General features: G+C 42.7%; 1 protein-coding gene across 1 annotated transcript; it reads left to right on the top strand.

The window, feature by feature from the left end:
* Positions 1-1,494: 1,494 nt before the first annotated feature.
* On the top strand, positions 1,495-21,276 carry nt5c1aa (5'-nucleotidase, cytosolic IAa; the record flags this gene model as incomplete). Its single annotated transcript, XM_083646328.1, has 7 exons — positions 1,495-1,650; positions 6,701-6,745; positions 12,422-12,589; positions 14,131-14,260; positions 18,237-18,359; positions 19,450-19,634; positions 20,261-21,276. The coding sequence occupies 7 exons, from the start codon at positions 1,495-1,497 to the stop codon at positions 20,615-20,617; spliced, it is 1,164 nt and encodes a 387-aa protein (XP_083502454.1). The 3' UTR covers positions 20,618-21,276.
* Between the last annotated feature and the right edge of the window lie 242 nt (positions 21,277-21,518).

Genomic DNA, 21,518 nt, shown 5'->3' with positions numbered 1-21,518 from the left:
GTGTTCGTGAGGTCACAGTGACCTTGAACTTTGACCTTTGACCACCAAAATCGAATCAGTTCATCCTTGAGTCTAAGTCGACGTTTGAGGCAAATTTGATGAAATTCCATCAAGGCCTTCCTCAGATATCGCGTTAGCGAACATCGGACGGACAAACGGACAACCCAAATCCATAATGCCTTCTGGCCTGGCTATCACCGGCGGAGGCATAAAAAAAGAGTTTCAGCAGTCTGGACATATATATATGCCAGATATACTCTGCTGGCTAAGACAGCTGTATATGATGATAAACTATAAGACAGGCATGACAAAATAAAAGCAGATATCACACAGTGATCAAAAGAGAAGAAAGTCATTTTGTAAAGTCACCTGAGTCACCTTTGTATAAAACATGAGTGCAAAACTGTTTTGCTCAGTGCTGCATTTAACATGGATGAGTGAAGATGCTAATGTTCCTCTATCCCACTTGGCACAACCTCTGTTTTAAATGAAGGTGACATCTATTATCTCCTACCTTTAGGCTCATTTAACTCCCCATTTCCTAATCCCCTTCCCCTCCCCCTTCCCTCCCATTCTCTCCCAGAATTATAACCTTGTTATCTTTTCCAACTCACACTCGTTATACTTTCACATAATTCTGGTTTTCTTATGTAACTTTGATAATGAAATTATATTTCTTTGCTTTAAATAAGATTGCATTTGTGTGTTTTTCTTGGGGAGCGGGCACAAAGCAATTATGCTTGGGGTACAATCTTCAATAGTAGAGCTTCCCTGGTAAATGGAATGGAATTAATCTCATTGTTAAACATGGACTACGTGATATATGAAAGGAAAAACAGATTTTAAGACTGAATACTAGATTGAATGGCTTGCTAAGGTTGTATATTTTCTGCAGTGTGGCTGAATGTCCCATGTGGGCCTCTTGGGGGAACTGCACTGCTATAATGATCGACCGGGAGAGGAATGAGGCGGGGCCCTCTGAATAAGGAAGTGAGGCTGTGATTGGCCAGTGGGAGGAGAGAGGCGGATACAGCTGGGGAGCTGGGCAAGTGAATCAAAGGGAGGGAGAAGTGGTGAGAGAAAGAGAGAGAGGAGAGTCAGTGGATTGCAGCCTGCAACACACTCACAAAGGACTGCGTCTATGTGTGTGTGTGTCAGTGTGTGTGTGGGTATGCATAGGGAAGATACTGTGTGTAGGATAAAATGGACTAGAACGGGTCAGAGAAAGTGTTAAATGAGTGCGAGCCTGTTTTGGAACACTGCCTGGATGCTGCAGTAAGCAACAATCCTCTTGAGGGAAAAGGAGACAGGAGAAAGGAGAGTGGACACTTTTGCTCTTCACACTTGGCTTGGGCGTGCCAAGTCGAAGGCTATGGACATTTTGGTAATTTGCTCACACCGAAAAGTTTTGTCCTGAGTGGAGAGTTGGTGTCTTTAGGACAGTGTAGTAAACAGAGGGCACCTTTGGGAGGGAGGGAAAGGGGGGGATTCTCTATGGTGAAGATGAGTCTGGAGCCTGTGCAGGTGATGAGCGGACAGGTCAAGCAGCTCCAAGTCGCCCCTTCGTCCAATGGAGACAGCAGAGGACCGTGGGACGAGAAGGAGGAGTTTGACCAGGACCACCTGGGCCTCACCACCAAGCCTAAACAAGTAAGTCTGACTGACTGTCCATGACAAATCAAGGCCTTGAAAGTTTTTGAAAATAGACATGGGTCACTGAAAGAGCTTGAATTAATGTGTCCAGTAATAGAAATTGAACTTCTGAGATGGACAGCACTGACTGGCCAATATCCCATTATTAATAAAAGTCCAACCGATCTGTAATTTGAACTGCATGTCCTCTTTCATCTGAATTGCATATATTTGATGAGACATCTCTGTCTCAAAGTCTCTTTTGTCCTCCTCTCTCCCTATCTGTGCTGCCCTGTTGCTACTCACAACATTATTGTTTTGAAGGAGATGTTTACATCGCCCACGTGCGTGTAGCTCACATCAGGGGCCAGGGCTAAAAGTCAGCTGATGGTGCGTGTGTGAGAGGGAGAGAGAGAGAGAGAGAGGTTTGCTGTCAATGTTCCCACTACACCCTTGATCTTCCAACTACTTCAGACTTTTTTTCCCCCCAAACATTTCTCAGGTAGAGGCGGAGCTGCTAGGTGGAGGCAGAAATATTATTGGTGGTTAAAACTCAATGGGCAGAGCCAAAGAACCACAGTTTTTTGAGTGAGTTAAAAAGCATATAATTTAATTGTCATGTATGATAGGATGGATATTTACGAATCTCAGGAGGGTGCTAGCCTCAGCCCAGCATCGGAGACATAAAGCTAGTTAGCTATTAGCAACTAGCATAAAATTAGCTATAGTATTGCTAATCTAACATCTATCAAATCATTTTGCATTCATGTGGTTTTCAAAGGAAGTGAATAGAGGTTAAGCACATTTTCACACGCTTTCGTCTGACCACACCTTAACCCTTTTATTTTATTTTCAAAAGGTTTAACTCAACCAATGAGATTCTTTCTCGCTCCAGAGCAGCTCCGCCTCTGAGAAAATATCAGATAAATAGCTACTGTATAACAAAAAGGTTGACTTGAATCTGAGCTGTCTATCAAGAGTAGCCTACTAGACACACAGTGGCAGGGTTTAGAGCTGTTTATAGCATTGCAGAACACCAACATACTTTACAGAACACAGTAGGATGTCCCGGGAATCAAAAGATGGGGTATTGTGAATTAGGCGTCTTACAGTGGAAAAACTCTGATGAAACGGAAAGTCTTGAGGAGAGGAGAGGAGAGGAGAGGAGATAGGGGTGAAGTCAAGGTATCATGAGAGCTAAAAGTAGCTAAAAGCTGAGTAATCTCTCTGGCTTGAGGATTAGCACAGTCACTGTGGTACTACTGTACAGTAGACTACTATACACGCTAGCAGGGATAGTGTTTAACCAGTAAGCAAATAATACTGCATCATATGTGATACTCGCCAGATGGACAGTAGGCTACACAAATACCTCAGTCTATAATCTCTGTGTGTTTATGTGTCCACATGTACAGTTTTGAAAGAAAATAATAATATTAATGTGCATGGAGTTAACCATTCTAAATAATGGATCAGATAGGAACAGATTAAATGGCATTTATCCAGATAATGTAAATGTAAATAATGACAATATCCATACGACGTATGCACAGCTGGTTACCCAAGAGGTCGAATAGTTTTTTTTAAATGTGATCACATTATGTCACTAATGTACAGAACAGAAAACTATAGGGCCCCATTACTCAAAAAAGCAAACATTACTTCCGGTATCACTTATTTCAAAGTAATGTTATCACTATGATTATTACTCCCTGGTAGCAGTAACATGTTACACTAGGCTATATGTTATTTTTTCATTACACCTCTAAATTTGGTGATAGCTTCCTCTCTTACCTTTAATAATGTGATTCCTGTAGGTCTCCTGTAAGTGATCAATGCTAATCTAAACTGGATAAGAGGTCAACAAGCAGTTATGGAAAATGATCCAGAAAATCTGCCGTAGTTATGTAGATCAAAACAATGACACTACATTATTATTACACATGTAAATGTATCCTTTTTTGCTTCCATTATTTTCAGTGAAAAATTATTGTTTGTCCTATTTGAAGGCTGATGCCGATATTTTTTGACTGAAGCAGCTAATAGCCAATATTTCATATTTAAATTAGATTTTGTTTTACAAACATACGTGTGTTTGTTTCACACAGACCTTTCTTTGTCATGACACATTAAAACTCTCCATAGAGCCCATGGTAATATAAAAAAGGGGGGGGGGAAAGCTCAAACACTCAATACTCATGTCATACAAAATGATACATTAGAATCACAGACCAATGATCAATCATGCAGTAAATACATAATCAAACTGCATCATGTGAGAAGTGGAAGACACTGTCTGGCCAGATATGAGAAAACCATAGGCAAAACAAATGTAGAGGTCTAACTGTAATCAGTGTTATTGGTCAAGTCCATGCTTGTGAATCATTACTGTATCTGCCAAGGCCTGAACAGACTGCATCACCGCTGGCCTTTTACATCTCTATAAATATCACCCCTTCCCCCCACTTGTCTGTCTACTCTCACCCCTCTCCCCACCCCACCCCGTCCCCTCTGTCCTTTCCCTTTCCGTTGTTTGGAAATCCTTTTCACTTTTCTTGCTTTGATGCGTGGACGGATGGAAAGGATTATTTCACACCTTCAGAAATGTAAATAATAGATGCACTCGTGGCTCTGTCTGGGTCGTACACAGGAAGGAACCAGTGCAGTTAAACTGGGAGAGCTCCAGCAGCCTTACTGCACAGTAATTCTCTACCGAATAGGGAAGAGAGGAGAGGAAAATAATCTTACAGGTCATCATATTGTGTATGGTGGACATTCAACATTAATAAATCATAAGCACATTAGTATTGGGCGTCCGAGTACTGCAGCGGTAGAAAACACTTCTGCAGAAATCCAACTGAAACCCCATTGGTGGGAAAGTAATGAATTACAATTACTCAATCCGTCTCTTTCTCCTTTGTGTTTAAGCACCAATGTATTCTCTTTTTTTTTTTTTCCCGATTTTTTTTTTATCCCAATTTATCCCCCGTTTAGTGCTCATTTGATTACTCAATCCTGGTTGCTACTCCATCCTCTGCCGATCTGGGGAGAGCCGAGACTGATTCCATGCATCCTCCGAGACATGGGCAGTCAAGTCAGCCGCTTCTTTTCACCTGCCCGAGGGAGCTTCACCGGTAGGACATAGCACGTGGGAGGTTCACGCTATTCCAACCAGTTCCCCTCCCTCTGAACAGGCGCCCTTAACGATCAGAGGAGGAACCATATAAGCAACCAGGATGTTGCATGTTTTTGTGAAGGGGGTTCCTATATGAAGGAGACCCCCGGGAGGCACGGGGAGAACATGCAAACTCCACACAGAAAGGCAATTTTGCCGACCCCACCCGGGCGGTGGGCACTCGAGGACATGCGGACGGGCACGCATTCCTTCAGTGTTCACATCGGTCCAGGTGGGAATCGAACCCACGACCTTCGAGCTGTGAGGCGATAGTGCTTACCACTGCACCACCGTACCTCCCGCACCAATGTATTCTCATTGCTGTCTGTCTGTCTGACCGTCTGTCTGTCTGTCTGTTTGACTGACCGTCTGTCTGTCTGTCTGTCTGCCTGTCTGTCTGTCTGTCTGACTGACCGTCTGTCTGTCTGTCTGACTGACCGTCGTTCACCACAGTGTTGAATCCAAAGCATTTGGTACAGCTGATGCTGGTTTGCTTTACTTGCTTGTCATCCAGAGAGGTCTGATGATCACAGCACTTCCCACACACAGCGTAGCCCCCCTTCCTCCGTTGTGAGCGGGGACTGTAGGTGATATATTGATATGCAAATTAGCATATGTCAATAACTACTTTCCTTGGCAACACTGCAGCGAGGGCCAATAGATTGGACAATTTCTGGTGCGCTGCGCAGTTGATAGAAAATGTAGGGAAACTGGATTCATTTTACTTTGTCACTAAAGCCACTTAAAATGTAACAAAGTACATTACTTCGAACAAAATTTACTGTTAAAATTACAGATTTTAAAAATGACTCAAAAAAGTAAATTACCGTAATTTGAGTAATTGTAATTAGTTACTTTCCACCAATAAGGAGGTGACAACAGCTAGTGTGGGTTGCTGACCAGTGTAAGCTCGGGGAACGATGACGTTCCATAGGTGTGACAGCTTGTGGGAGGCACAGTGAGAGAGGGCAGGCCATTAACACTACCTGAATCAGACCACTGCGAATAACTGCACACTAGCACCGGGATTACTGGAGACAGTGTGATACGTTATTCATAGAGTAAACTGACTCTGATAGACAAGCTGCAGCAAAGGTCTGGTACATCTGCAAGGCCAGTTCCCAGCATTTCTAAAGCACATAGCGCACTCTGTGTCCCACTGTAAGCTACCCTGTCTTCCCCAGTGTGATAGAATTATTTTGAGTTAACCTTTATGTCGGGCATGCGCTATATTAAACAACCATCAGTCTTCATACTGTGTAGATACAGGATGTGTGCTCGCAAATACAAACATCAAAAATACTTGAATTGTGTGTTAGGCCCATCTTAAATAGTCATTGTATGGAAGACCATTTGCGCCAACTGTTACAGGAAAATCTGGCAAATAGCTTTTTTTAGATTTGTTTTTAAGAATCTCTTATATGAATTGATGATCATTTTGAGAAATGTTCTCATCAAGAAGCACTTACAGTAGTACTGTATCTAATTAATTGTGACAGTAAGTCATAATTATGACATATATAGGAGATGCCTCTCTCCTACTATCTTGTAATTACAAGATACAATATATGAGATACCGTACTAAGGAAAAAAAAATCACACTTGAAAAAATAAATAAATAAAAGTCTCACTTGATGAAAACAAGTTATGTACCAGATTTCTTTTAAGAGGTGGTGCAAATGGCCTTTCATACATTTAGTCACAAATTTAGTGTTAAAACTGTATGAGAAAAAATATGATTTCAAAGACAAATTAGCTAATGATGCATATTTTTTGCACTGTGCCTTTTGCCATCATGAGTGGACTGGATGGACAGAAAATGAAGCTCACTTGTACATGAATGCTCTCTCAATATCAGTTGAATAAAAGAGTTTGAACTGTCATTTTGCCAAGGTGACAGGGAGACGAGCCCGGAAAGTGGAGGGAGGCGTGTTCTTCGTAAGTATGTCTTCCTGTGTGGGCGGAGTCAAAGGTTGTTTCCATGGCTACGATCATCACCGCTGCCCTTTCACCTTCTGTTAACCTCCTCTGTGCTGGCTGTCTGATGTGTGCATGACCCTGGATGTCCACGCTGCACTAACAAGCCCTGATTGACTTGATGCATCGTGACGTGTGGCATCAGATATTCCATATTTTACTGAATATCTGAAATTGAACTCAAACCTGCATGTCTTTCAAGCTAGAAACAGAGATATGATTGATGATCAGAGATATGAGGTTTTCATCCAACAGCGGCAATATTTTCTTATTTTCTTGTTATTCTTTATTCTTTATTCTTTATTTAGGTAAGCCCCTTGAGAAAAAATCTAATTTTCGAGGGGGTCCTCAGTTATCGTCCTCAGTTATCGTCCATTTAGATTGTCACTGCTAGCAAAAGAAGGCAAAATTACACATTTTGCCTCGTTTGTGCAAATAAGTATTTTATCCACACATTTCCAGCTTCCTTTGATTGTTTTCTATGTCTTGGACTGCTTGTCTGCATTTTGGACTTGTGTTTATTGTCTTTTTTACCTCCAGAGATTCTTGCTCTCTGCTGACAAAACACAGCTAGTCTTTTCAGTGTGTGGTACAAACACCACCTCTATTAGACAGAATCACGTTTGTTTACAATATCTTCTGGGCAGAAAACTCCTGCGTCACGTACAATCTAATGGTGCGGAGCAAACGAGGAGAACATGGTTAAGTCTAAAACGCACGTTTGATGCTTTCATATCTCATTAATAACAACACTTTCACTAACGTTAGTGCAGAGACCTAATTTACCTATTGGGCCACAGACAAAAGAAAATGACAACTTAAGTTGACCCAAAACTAGCAGATAGTCCGACCGACCTGTCGCTGTTTGGTAGATTTGGTTGATCAAAGATGCTAACACACAGCAGGCTACATCAAATAAGCACAACAGCAGAAACAATAGATGGGTCAAATCACCGTGTTTAACTATGGAATATATCTTTAAACATTACAGTTACAAAATGACAACAGAAATAAACAATAAACAAGCTTGCCGATATCTGTGCAATGCAAAATTTGAACGTTGTGGTGAGTTATGTCTCTTCCTTCTATATAGCACACAGAGAGGAAGCAAATTGTTGCATTTCTGATCAACTATGTTATATATATAACATATATCATGTTATTTATGAGGGCTTTAAAACATCAATGACAGATGAATAGATCTGGGGGCCTGGGCTATTAATTAAAAAAGAAAGAAAAAATAAACGAAAATACAGAGGTCATGACCTCGGTGTCCTCAATGGTAGTTACAGGCATGCACTCACAGTACAAAGTAAAAGGGAGCTTCTATCAGAGCATAAGAGCATAATGCATGAGGTACTGTACATGTAACATCGCACGCAAGCAAGAATCTGCATGCTTTTTATGTCCACAAGTCTTTCATTGTGTGAATATATTTACTTAAATCCAATTCAATGAGAGCTTTTTTGGCAGGACAGAGGGATTCCATAACCAATGGTTAGGGATTCCATGCATTGCCAAAGCAAAAGTAATGCAAAATGCAAAATGAATTATATTCAATATAGAACTACAACAATAACAAAACACGTTAAATATTGACAATGTTATTACCATTTGTCACCAAGTTCATTGGGAACATTTGGAGGACCGGGGGGAGATTTTTAAATTTTGAATCATTTTGTCAAAGACGCAATTTCATCTGACTTAGATGTGGGACAGGATTAGTCCTGGTAGCAGGTGATGACGCACTGCCCGTCGGTGTGTGTTTATAGGTAAGTAGGTGAGATGTCAGCGGGCAGAGAGGCGTCGTGAGGGAACAGGGCCAAACACACAGACAATAGCACAGCCTGAGAGGCAGCCCATGGCCTACTTACCACAGCCAGCAAGGCCTGTAAACACACACGCATGTGTCTGTATAGTACTGTACCCACAGCCAGCAAGGCCTGTAATCACACACGCATGTGTCTGTATACCCACAGCCAGCAAGGCCTGTAAACACACATGCATGTGTCTGTATACCCACAGCCAGCAAGGCCTGTAAACACACACGCATGTGTCTGTATACCCACAGCCAGCAAGGCCTGTAAACACACACGCATGTGTCTGTATACCCACAGCCAGCAAACAGAGTGGATGAGGACACATGATTACAGTTACTCTGTGCTTTGGTCCTATTGCATCTTGTTTTTTTATTTTCTTTACTTTTCGTTCACATTTTCTTTCTTTCTTCCTCACATTTTTATTTGTCTTACAAAGTAGTTTGTAATGTAATAAATTCTGTTTTCATAAAGAAAATTCATAAAGAAAACAACAACAATAATAATGATCTATATTTTGTTATAATTATATATAAATTAATATTATTCTAATTAAAAACAACATACGCACAGGTATGAACATGTACTTTTAGAAGCACCCATACGCATCATGCACACACACCCACAGACAGTTTCGCTGCCCCCCCTTCCCCCTAAATTAGACCCCCCCCCTACACCCCCCACCACCACCACCACCCAGGCATCGTCTGAGTTCAGTCAAAGATACTCAATACACCACTAAGATGACCCATTACATGCTGTGCCAAAGCCATGAAGTGATATACACTTCTTGCCTCCTACTGTAAGTGGGCGTGGTCACGCCCGTCTGCCCCCGGCCCCCATCTCGTTTGGAAGTGTTGTGAACGTCATGTGGATGGATGGATGGATGGAAAATAGGGATAACTTGCTCCTGTTATTACAGCCTATTGCTGCACAAAGCTTGGGCATGTGTATCACATTACTGTGTTTTATTGTTTTTGCCTTATTTTGCTGCTTGTTTTGATCTAATAACGCAAGAATGTGTTGCAGAGACTGAGACAGTTCTAGGACAAAGTTAATTTTCTCCTGATTTGTCTGTCTGAAAAATGCCATTTTAGTGTCAGAATATTCGGAAAATAGTGGTTTGTAAGAAATGGGTCCAATATTTGAAGAGTTCATTTGCAAAAACAGGTAAACGCCATTCTTAAAATGGACAAACAACATCTGTTTGATACTCCCTGCAGTGCACATAGAAAACATTATTGAGGTGATTTATGTGAAAATGATCAGATGAATATGTTTTAGTTATGATTGACAATACAAATTTCCCAAAAATAAATAAATTACAGTATAAATACATCAATATATAAAATAAAATGATTTAAAAAAATCCAAACGGAGATACCTGTTTTTGCAAATGACCTCTTCATTTACTTCAGTGATTATGGGGCAAACGAATGGGTCAGAATCTGTGCTCGTGTTCACTGAGTGAATAGACTCTGGACCTGCTGCTAGCCTCCTAAAGGGGGCGGGGTAGTGGCCAAACCCACGTGACACATTCAGGACTTGACTGGCATTTGGGCCGTCTCGCTCTAATAAACAGTGTCTGGTTCAGCTGCTCTATGGCTGGCTGCCCTGGTATGAATGCCACCCTATCCCCTTACACACATTAGGTAACATGAGCACACACACACACGACGCCGAGGCGCCATTTTTAAGCATTCGTTTGAATACACGGGGACACTGCTGAGGGTATAAGCATTAAAGCTCAGAGCACACATTCAACCTCACACACGCGTCTCACCCACTGTAGGCCCCGCCCTCCCACCCCCAAAATCACACATTCAAACTCACACACACGTCTGACCCCTAAGCCCCTCCCACCCCCAAATTCACACATTCAAACTCACACACACGTCTCACCCCTAAGCCCCTCCCACGCCCAAATTCACACATTCAAACTCACACATGTCTCACCCCTAAGCCCCTCCCACCCCCAAATTCACACATTCAAACTCACACACACGTCTCACCCCTAAGCCCCTTCCACCCCCAAAATCACACATTCAAACTCACACACACGTCTGACCCCTAAGCCCCTCCCACCCCCAAATTCACACATTCAAACTCACACACACGTCTCACCCCTAAGCCCCTCCCACCCCCAAATTCACACATTCAAACTCACACACATGTCTCACCCCTAAGCCCCTCCCACCCCCAAATTCACACATTCAAACTCACACACATGTCTCACCCCTAAGCCCCTCCCACCCCCAAATTCACACATTCAAACTCACACACATGTCTCACCCCTAGGCCCCTCCCACCCGCAAAATCATCACCCTTCTCAGCTCGGAGATCGTTTTCTACATTTTTTCGGCCTAAGCAAAATTGGTGGCTAATTATGAATAACCAGCTGTCTTCCACATTCATAGCTTAACACAATCTGTCAGTCTTGCATGAGCCCATTTTGAGTGCTAAAGTGTAAAGTCTGAATTTAGATGATGGCAAAATGAACTCAAACAGGTGTAGCGCATTTATATTCCTGCATATTGTAAAATGGGTGGTCATGTGGCCCTGCAGACACAGTCTTCTCATTGCATCACCATGCATTTCCCACGGTTAGAGATGACACCACTCTGCTAATCATAGATCCCCATACATATGCTGTGATGTAATGACATGATCATGTTATGACATCACATAACAACAAACAAGCATGACAGATGTCGTGTTTAATTGGGGCTGGGGCGGATCTGGAGTCACCGAGGGACACGTACTGATGCCTGTCTGATAGGTAGGACTTGAACCAGGCCAGGGGGGTGCCAGTGATAACAAGGTACTTTCCCAACCGGTCAAGGAGGATGAGGATGTTGACATTACCAGCATCATTGACCATGAGTAGGTTGTTTTCTACACTGACCCGAGCTGTCTGTGCTGTGTTGAGCCCTGAAACCAGATTGTAACGGGTCAAACAGCTGGTGGAGTGACATGTGGGACTGAAGTTGAGTGGATTTTACTGAGGAAGGGGACATTGGAAATAGGTTAGTAGTTATTGAGCGTGTCTGGATCCATGGGCTTCTTCAAAATAGGGGTGACAGTGGCTATTTTGAGATCAGAAGGGACAGAGCCGGTTTAAAGGGAGGAGTTGATGATGTCAGTGATGAGGGGGCAGAGCTCACTAGCGCAGGTAGGCTGGACTTAACCAGAGAGGTGGCCATGGGGTCCAGGGCACAGGTGGATGGCTAGGAGGCGGAGGCGAGCTTGGTGATGGAGGCAGTATCCAGGGGGGAGGAAGCAGCAGAGGTGTAGGGAAGGGGAGGGGAACAGAGGGTGACAGCGGAGTCTGTCGGGGGGGAGGGGGAGGGGTTAGGAGGGCAGGGAGCAGCAGAGTAGGTTGGGGGGTGGGAGAGGGGTTGGGCGGCTGGAGTCCATTTTCTGTTGAAAGAAGGCAACACATCTATCACAGAGGTCAGAGGAGGATGGGGAATCGAGAGTGGTGGCAGGGGGTTTGAGCAGTTTCTATGTTGTGATCTACCTTCATGAATCAATATTTATGAATTCCACTAGTCCAGATCAGTGCAGTTCCACGTTCATAATTGCATCACTGCTTATTTACAGTACACACAGTTCCAACTGGTGCTCCCATTTGACTGAGGTTGTTGACAGAAGTCTCCCAATTTGTCCAACACCTTTCACGTCTCCTTCCTGATGTATATTCTACCCAACCTCTCATTGATCAACACTGTTTACCCTCACTCCTCCTCCACCCATCTTCCTTCTTTTCCTTTCTTCTCCCTCACGTTATTCTCTCTCTTTCCTCCTTGCTTGTCTGCAGCCCAAGCCGGAGAATGCGGTGACCGTGGCCGTCTCGTCCCGGGTGCTGTTTCGAACGGAGCGTGAGCAGAAGGTGTATGAGCAGAAAGGGGTGGAGGAGTATCTGCGCTACCAAGTGGAACATGAGAACGAGCCCTTCGCTCCCGGGCCCGCTTTCCCCTTCGTCAAGGTCAAAGACACCTCCAGATATCTGAATATTAACAGACTCTTACAGACACACAGCCACATTACAAGAAGAGGTCCAGATGTCCAAAATGTAACAATGTAGCTCTCCAAAACAGGTTCACGCAATAAATTCAAGTCAATCACACACTGGGAAAAAAAATTATAATAATGTTTTGGACAAAATTTGACATGGCGGAAAAACTTGTGGGCGGAGCAGGGCGTGGCCTATATGGAGAGACACGACTTGGCCCAAGGAATCCAGCAGTCAAAGAATTTTGTTCCTATAATCTTGGTCACTGAGTTATATGGCCTTTTAAAATTAAATGTTGTAATTCAACATTTGAAATGTTGCTGTACGCCCCTCTGTAGTTGAAATGGAAAGTACATGTATGTATATATATATATATGTGTGTATATATATCCAAATACAAATACAAATACACACACACACACACACACATACAGTATATATATATATATACAGTATATATATAATATATATATATATATATATATGTATTTGTGTGTGTGTGTGTGTGTGTGTGTGTGTGTGTGTGTGTGTATACAGTATATATATATATATATATATATATATATACACACACACACACACACACACACACACACACACACACATACCGATATCTGATTTGATATTTAAAGAAAGATTAATATCGACCAAATATATCGGCAAACCAGTATATCTGATTGAATACCCGATGAAACTGTTTTACAGTGCTTATATTGAATCTGTTATTTCCTTTTCCTTCATCTGTTGGTACGGTAACCTCTGTATCAAAGATAAAAACTCCCTCTGGAGAATTGTGAAAACAGCTTCTAAAGTAGCTGGCATCCAACTGGAGAGCCTTGACCTCATCTATAACAGACAGGTGCTCAAAAAAGCTCTGTCCATCCGCACAGACAGTGCCCACCCACTCAGTTCGGAGTATAGGCTACTGCCATCCGGCCTTCACTTGTGTGTCCCACGGACCACCAAAAACAGGTACAAATATTCTTTTGTCCCTTCCTCCATCCGAGCAGTGAATGCTGCTGGAGGAAGGAAAAAATGACTGAGGAAATAACGTTTCATCAATCTGCTGTACCAGCAGTCGGCTCTTTTATGTTCTTAGCTCTTCATATGTTTTTTAATTTGTTTTTATACTGTTTTATCGGCCGTATCAGCCGCTGGCTCATCCCGATCTTAAGTTATTAGTGTCGTTTTATTTTATTTTATCGGCCGCACCAGACGTATGCTCTTTTATATTGGCTCATCTTATGTCTAAATGTTGTTATATCCTGTTTATTTATGTCATTGTACGTATGGTATTGCACTTCTATGTTTTTTTGTTTCAAGCCTCTATGCCTGCTGTAATCCAATTTGCCCTTTGGGACATTAATAAACTACTTGAACTTGAACTTGAACTTGATCTGTCTAACCCTAGTTGACATGCACACTGTGTGTATGTTTTCACACGTCGTGCTTTTGATGATGTCCTGAGCTTCATCTGAGCTGACTGTTGACACTCTCTTGTCGTGATCCGACAGGCTCTAGAGGCAGTGAACACTCGCCTGCGGGAGCTGTACCCGCAAAGCGAAGAGCTGTTTGATATCGTTCTGGTGACGTACAACCACGCCCACGTAGGGATCCGGCTCATCAACACCATCAACCATCACAGTGAGTCTCTCAATCATTGTTATTGAGTCTTCAAATTTTATTTTTCTTACAACAAGAGGAGAGATCTGCCAATAGGGTCAGATAATTTCTAGTGTTTCAGAGTTTTTTTGCATTGTGGGCACTTGAAATGATCGTACTCTGTTAAAGTGGTAAAGAAATTGCATGTGACATCGGTAAACTGCATACTTCTTGGACCTAAAGTTCTTCTGGTGACTGGGTTGAATCTTCAATGTATCATTTAGTTGGATGGTACGCTCATTCCTGCCGGTCAGCAGTCCGAAACTGACGTAGGCCCAGCTGAGGTACAAACAACAAAGTGTGTGAACAACTGACTTGCAAGATCCCTCCCAAGAAAAGTCCATTGACCCTATAGGGACATCTTCGTCACAGGCTAGCCACTTCCTGCTCAGCTCTTGAGATGTTCTCAAACGCTCAAACAGATCTTCATCAGAAATGTTCTCCTGTGGGACACAAGAATAATTCCAGAGGCTTGAAGTTGGTATGAACAAAAACATATCCAAGCAGAATAGCCAAAGCAGCACAAGGGGTTCAAGATGCTTCCATGGTGGCTCTCTGCATGAGGGGCCAAACACATGAAACACTCCCCTGACCTCAGACCAGTCAGAGAAACAAACCAACACGCCCAAGGAAAACACAGCTTCTCTGATGAGGAAGAGTTATGCGTTTGTCCAGCAGTATAGCATTGGGTCGTCGTGGGTGGCACTGGGTTAATATAACACAGTAATACAAGATGATTGAGAGGGACAAACATTTACTTGCTCCTTAGCTTTTCACATTTTAAACTGAACAAGGGTACACATGAGTCTTAACATTGTCACTTTGTCTTGGAGAAACATTTATGTTTATCACTCATAGGATAGACTGTAACTGTTTTTATCACAGCCGTTGTTGGGACAAAGTATACAATTTCCATCCTTGTTTAGATATTTGGATTTGGACGACTAAGCAGTCTAAATAGTGAGGAATTACAAATGATACTGTCAGCATGCTGCAAGCAATTTCACGCACTGGCAGGGTCTGTTACAGTATGCGCTCTACTGCTCATGTCACTCACTTACATGAAGCCTCAACAAGATGAAATTGCCTCTGCCATAGGCCACTATGGAAATCACATTCCCAAACTTTGAATTTGCCAATTACAAAATATGCACTGGAGTCGGTCCTGATGATACTCGTGCCACAACTCATGTATACACAATGGTTCCAGGTAGGGATGCACAATATTATATCGAACCCATAAATTATCGTCAAATTTATCTTTATCGGCTATTATAGCTGATATATATCAGCTATAATAATATCTATACAAAACAAGTTGTTTAAAAGGAAAACTCCTTTGGATACCTTTAAGCATAAAATGCCATAGGGGCCAGTCTACTATACCTAGCCTGTATTGTGCTCATCTTAAGAGGTACTGCCATGGTGGGAGAAACGTTAAACTGAACCTTGAAGGCAGTTTGCTGTGAAAGCAGTGTCTGCAGTCCTGGTGAGATCCAAGTGTATTGTCCTATTACCATGCTTCAGATCCTCTGCACAAGTAAATAAATAAATCACATAATGATAGATGATAAGAAAACACCAATGGAGGGGGAAAGAGGACACAAAGACATCAACGTTGAGGACCTCTACTCCCCGAGAGATTCCCACGCTCCAGTGCCCATCTTAAAGGGAAGGTCAGATCGTGAGGTTTGAGATGATGAGGTACAGAACCTGACTACAAAGCAAAATAAACCATCGGAGAACTATCGAGGGTGGCTGGTTCTTTGAATGATAAAGAGCGCTCTCTCAGAGGGTCTCAGAGAATGACCCTTTCCCTCGGTCTGGTTTGGTTCATGTCTTTGTCTCTGTCTGCCTGCCGTCAGTGTGTATATTTATCTGGTTATCTCCGTCTTTGCATGTCGTACTTTGCATGTCCACACTGCAAGCAACTTGGTTGATGATGGGTCGCTTTATTCTGACTGATTATGGGCGAAGTGAGAGGCTCTGTTTGCATCGTTGTTTGGATTTGCTGTTGCTGGTGAATCTAGGGTGGGACTTTCTTCTTTGTCGCAGTTATAGATGTATAAAAAATATGGACGTAGGCACCGTGACGTCACCCATTGGCTTGTGGACTCTCGTTTTGAGGCCATCTTGACCGTCACCATCGTTATTATTATTGGTTAACTTATTTGGAAGTAGAAGCAGCTAGCATGAGACCAGGGGTTTCCCACAGAGCTGCCTGCTACTGGGCCGTGATCGGTGAGCAGCGCAATCACCGGACAGGCGACCCGTCAATCACGCCCTAAAACATAGTCTGCTTTATCCTCTAGTCTATTTGACTCCAAATGGGACCATAATTTACAAAATGAACATCATGCTGTATTGATGAAGAAGACCTCAAACTACAGTATAATGATTGAGACCATAAAGTGTATACTAACGTAATACAACAAGTAAGAAGTAGGGTCATTTTCCCATTGAGCTCTTTTTGGAGCCAGTGGGGTCGCCCCTGCTGGCCATTAGAAAGAATGCAGGTTGATAGCACTTCTGCATTGGCTTCATTTTTCAGAACCGGAGGTTGCCCCTTGGTCACGGTCCTGATTTAGGTTGATAAGACAGGTGTATTTTTACATGTCATCTTGCCCAGAGCAACTTTAAACAAATGCTTCAACCTTGGAGCCACACTTTGCTGTCTCTGCTCATCTATCTCTCACCACTGGAAACCTTCTCATTCACTCACAGTTTCTAATATCAATCTCAGGTGTCCTCCTGCCATCCATCAGCCAGTCAAATCATCCCCACCTAAACCCTATTGAATCACTTTCCCATTCTCTTCTACCATTCACACTCTGTCGCTTCTGACACAAAACCATCCACCACCACCACGCACCCTCACATCCCCCCTTTCTCCCTTCATAAATATCAGCTCATCTTTCCTGAGGGTCAAAGATATAATCCGCAGCTCTGTAATCGTGTATCTAATTACCTAATATTAATCTCCTCTCATTCTCCTCATGCTCTCTCTCGACTGTTTTTTACATCAGACCAGAGCAGCGCATTACGAGAGTCGTGCCCAGCCCAAAAGGCAAACAAACAGTTTCCTACCAGCCTTAGTTCCTGAGCTATAGTACACAGGTCCCGCCTCCTCCACCTCTTTAGTCCCTTAAGTCCCCCCTCTTGGACCCTCTCCACCTCTGAAGTGCTTCTTAATGTATCCTCTTTTCTCCCCTCTCCCCCCACCTCACCTTCCATGACTCAGCTTCTCCCCTCTCCCCTCCACTTCATCTCCCATGACTCAGCTTTCTAATGTGAAATCCACAACAGATGCACAGCCACGGTGATGTCCCATTTGCTTCCATTTCCTCCTCAGTCCCAACCCAACCTAAACAAAGTGCAAAGTGCAAAAAGTGATGCTAGTGCTAAACTGTGTCCATCTCTGCAGCTGTCGACAAATACAGTATTTATGGGAAACTTTTGAAATCTCACAAATAATAATACTGTAATAATAATAATAATAATAATAATAATAATAATAATAATAATAATAATAATAATAATAATAATACAAAATAAAATTACATGCTTCTTCATAGGATGGATTTAGGTGCTAAACAGTAAACGTATAAAAGTTTTTCAATAAGTCATTGGTGTCCACTAATGGCCTTATTTTATTTTTTATTTTTTACTTACTTAATTCATGGAGAGAACAGAGAAATTTGTGGAAATTTGATATTCTAATGCACCAAACTAGAGGCCATACAACCACGCATACATGGGAATTAAAGCATTTTGGTGCTGTGATGGACAACACTTGATAAAGAAACACTGCAACATTATTGATCATAATTTATTCTAGATGTTTTTCCAGCTTTATCGATTGTATAATTTCTCAATTGAAAAAGAAAAATCCATTTCCACTTCAGGTGTACAGAATAAGACTAAAAGCATTGTTATTTGTTGCTCCTGTTGTGTCCAGACCTGTTCATCGAGAGGTTTTGCATGACGGGGGGAAGCAGTCCTATTGGCTACCTGAAGGCCTGGCAGACCAACCTCTACCTGTCTGCTGATGCTGAGAAGGTCCGGGAGGCGCTGTCTGAAGGTGAGCATGAAATGTGCATACAACACACACACACACACACACACACACACACACACACACACACACACACACACACACACACACACACACACACACACACACACACACACACACACACGCCAGTACAAATTCTATCATTAATTTTCTATCCTGTTTGCATAATGAACAGCAATGATTGACATCCCCTCCAACACTGCAGTCAAATTACCATAAATCAGCATATTGATACTTTTCTGTACATTTTCTCTGCGTCTGCATCTCTGGGATCAATGCTGAAGGGAACACTGCAGTAGAGCGCAATACAGTGACGTCCCATTTAGGAATTGACATGACATTATGTGACATTATTAAGATGTACAAGGCTGTTCCACTGTCACGGTGCTAAAGACCAATTATGAGAGTACAAGATTGCTGTCAGAAAGGAAGAGCCTAAGTACCAAAGTGGACCAGAAGAATAGATGGACATGCTTGCAAACAAAACCCAAAATCCCGCAGAGAGCCACTAGGACTTTGTTCCACAAGGGGGCACAACAGGACAGATTAAACCGAGTTACACTTCATTTGGATAATCCACTGTTGATACTCAACTTCCTATCAAGTGATGGTAAAGTGTCAGTATAATATAATAGGTCTGTTGAGTTTCAAGTGATATTCACAATCGTGTGAAAAGTAGGGAACCCCCCCCCCCCCCCCTCCCGAGGTGTCTGAGGCAGTGGTTCTCAAATTCTTTCACATGAAGGAAAAATTTGATAGGACTTTGTCCCATGGTCCCCCTATGATAATAAGCAGAAAGTGTAAAAAAAAACATGACCAAAATAGTCATTGTGTTACTTATGAATGGAATTATAACGAAAATACATTACCCTCCTTTTTTTGCTGGGGACCCCCTGGAACCCCCTCAAGGACCCCTGAGGGTCCCCAGACCCCCATTTGAGAACCACTGGTCTGAGGTATTTGCATAGGTCTTTGCATGGTCTGTTTGACTTTGAGCAGTCCATGATATTAGATATTTCTCTCTCTCTCTCTCTCTCTCTCTCTCTCTCTCTCTCTCTCTCTCTCTCTCTCTCTCTCTCTCTCTCTCTCTCTGCAGGCATCGCAGCAGCCACCATGTTCATGTCAGAGAAGGTGACCGAAGTGTCCGAGACGCAACTGAGGGTGGCGTTTGATGGAGACGCCGTCCTCTTCTCTGATGAGTCAGAGCGCATCTTCAAGGCTCACGGGCTGGACAAGTTCTTCGAGCATGAGAGAGAAAATGAGGACACACTACTGGATCATGTAAGCTGTGTTGATTGGTGTGTCTCTGTCTGGAAGTCTCTTTTCTTTGCTTGTATTGGTAGCAAATGTGCTGGCATCCTATACATCTCCTACAATCAGTAAAGATGACAGCAATAGATAATTTTCTGTCCTGTGTTATTAATAATTAATAAATTAATAAGTAAAATATAATTATAATTTAAAAACATAATAAACTGCCAATAACAAAATGTGTATTTGATACATGTAGCAACTGATGTTAACTGCCAAATAATAAATTATAATAACATATCAAAATGTAATAACATTATTCAAAGACTAAATTCTACTAAAGATGATATATGATATAGGGATCAAAAAGCATTGGACTGTCAGTTGGTGCTTTGTTCCGTGTTCCGTTTTTAACCCAAACCATAACCCTAACCTTAACCAAGTTGTTTGAGTTGCATAAACATAACCTTAAATATAACCGATGTGACCTTTTGAAATTAACAGACGAGTATCACCTGCACGCACCATTATGCTCATATCCGTTTTGGGAGTCAAATTCGGTATGAGGAGGCTGCTCTTCAAGGGACGAGACACTGCACAGGACAGCATCCAAAGTGTTCTAACCCTGTTTCTTCTCTCCTCCTTCGCACCTGCAGGGGCCTCTGAAGGGCTTCCTGGAGGCACTGGGGAAGCTCCAGAAAAAGTTCTATGCCAAGGGCCACCGTCTGGACTGTCCCATCCGCACCTTCCTGGTCACGGCCCGCAGTGCAGCCAGCTCCGGCATCCGGGCACTGAAGACGCTGAGGGCCTGGGGCTTGGAGATCGACGAGGCCCTGTTCCTGGCAGGTGCGCCCAAGGGCCCCATGTTAGAGAAGATCAGGCCCCACATCTACTTCGACGACCAGATGTTCCACGTGGAGGGAGCGGCGGAGATGGGCACCTGCGCTGCCCACGTGCCCTACGGCATCGCTCAGAAACATGCCCACAAGAAGAGCACCAATGTGGGGAAGTAAAGGACTTTGGATGCATAGACATTCAGCCTGAACTAAACACACAGAGAGAGAGATGGATGGATAGGATGAAGACACAGGTCTTAAAGAGGAGAAAGTGGTGGAATGAGAGGTTTGGAGTGGGGGGCGGGTGGTGAACTTGTACTGTAAAGTATGTGGGAATGCATAATTTCCATAATGTATCAATCTATTTGTCAGTTTGTTTGATCACAATGTCCAAGCTATCAGGTTAGGTTAGGATCTATAGATAAAGGTCTGGATAGAGTAGTCAAGTAGCGGTCTGGAACCTGAGATGACCTGGATGCCAAGTGTTGATAAAGAAGGATCCGTATGCCAAAATAGCTCCCGTTTGAGGGATTCTATTTGCGTGACGTTTGGAGCAGTACAGGTAGGCTCTTCCTCAGACGCGTTCTGATTGACACAGAGAGTTGGCATCTTAAATACCCTTAGTTTACAAACCACGTGACATAACACATCACGTGTAGATTGCCGTCAATACGGTTATACAGTAGCAAACCTTCAAAATAATTTTACATATTTCACACATGTTCACAATGTTTAAAAAAAAATCGGAAATGTGTCAAGACACAAAAATAAGCTATACATGTATACAAAAAGGAAATGTACAATAATACATAATACCAGATGGTTCGTATTCCATAAAAGGACTCAGGGTAAATAGCTTTCATAATACTAACTATTAGAGGAGCCTCTATCTATTATTATGACATAGGGAACAATGTAATGCCATACATGTACAACACATTGTGTTACATTGTTCCCTATGTCATAATTTATAGTCTCATAAATAGACAGAGGCACCTCTCATAGTATTATGGCTATCTGGCCTGCGTCCCCTTGGTACAAACCATTTGACCTACTGTACATGGGGTTGTTTTTTTCT

Source organism: Poromitra crassiceps (genome assembly GCF_964638095.1).
Source record: "Poromitra crassiceps genome assembly, chromosome: 11".
Taxonomy (NCBI): domain Eukaryota; kingdom Metazoa; phylum Chordata; class Actinopteri; order Beryciformes; family Melamphaidae; genus Poromitra; species Poromitra crassiceps.
Note: the sequence above shows the minus strand (reverse complement) of the source record. Positions and strands in the feature narration are given on the sequence as shown.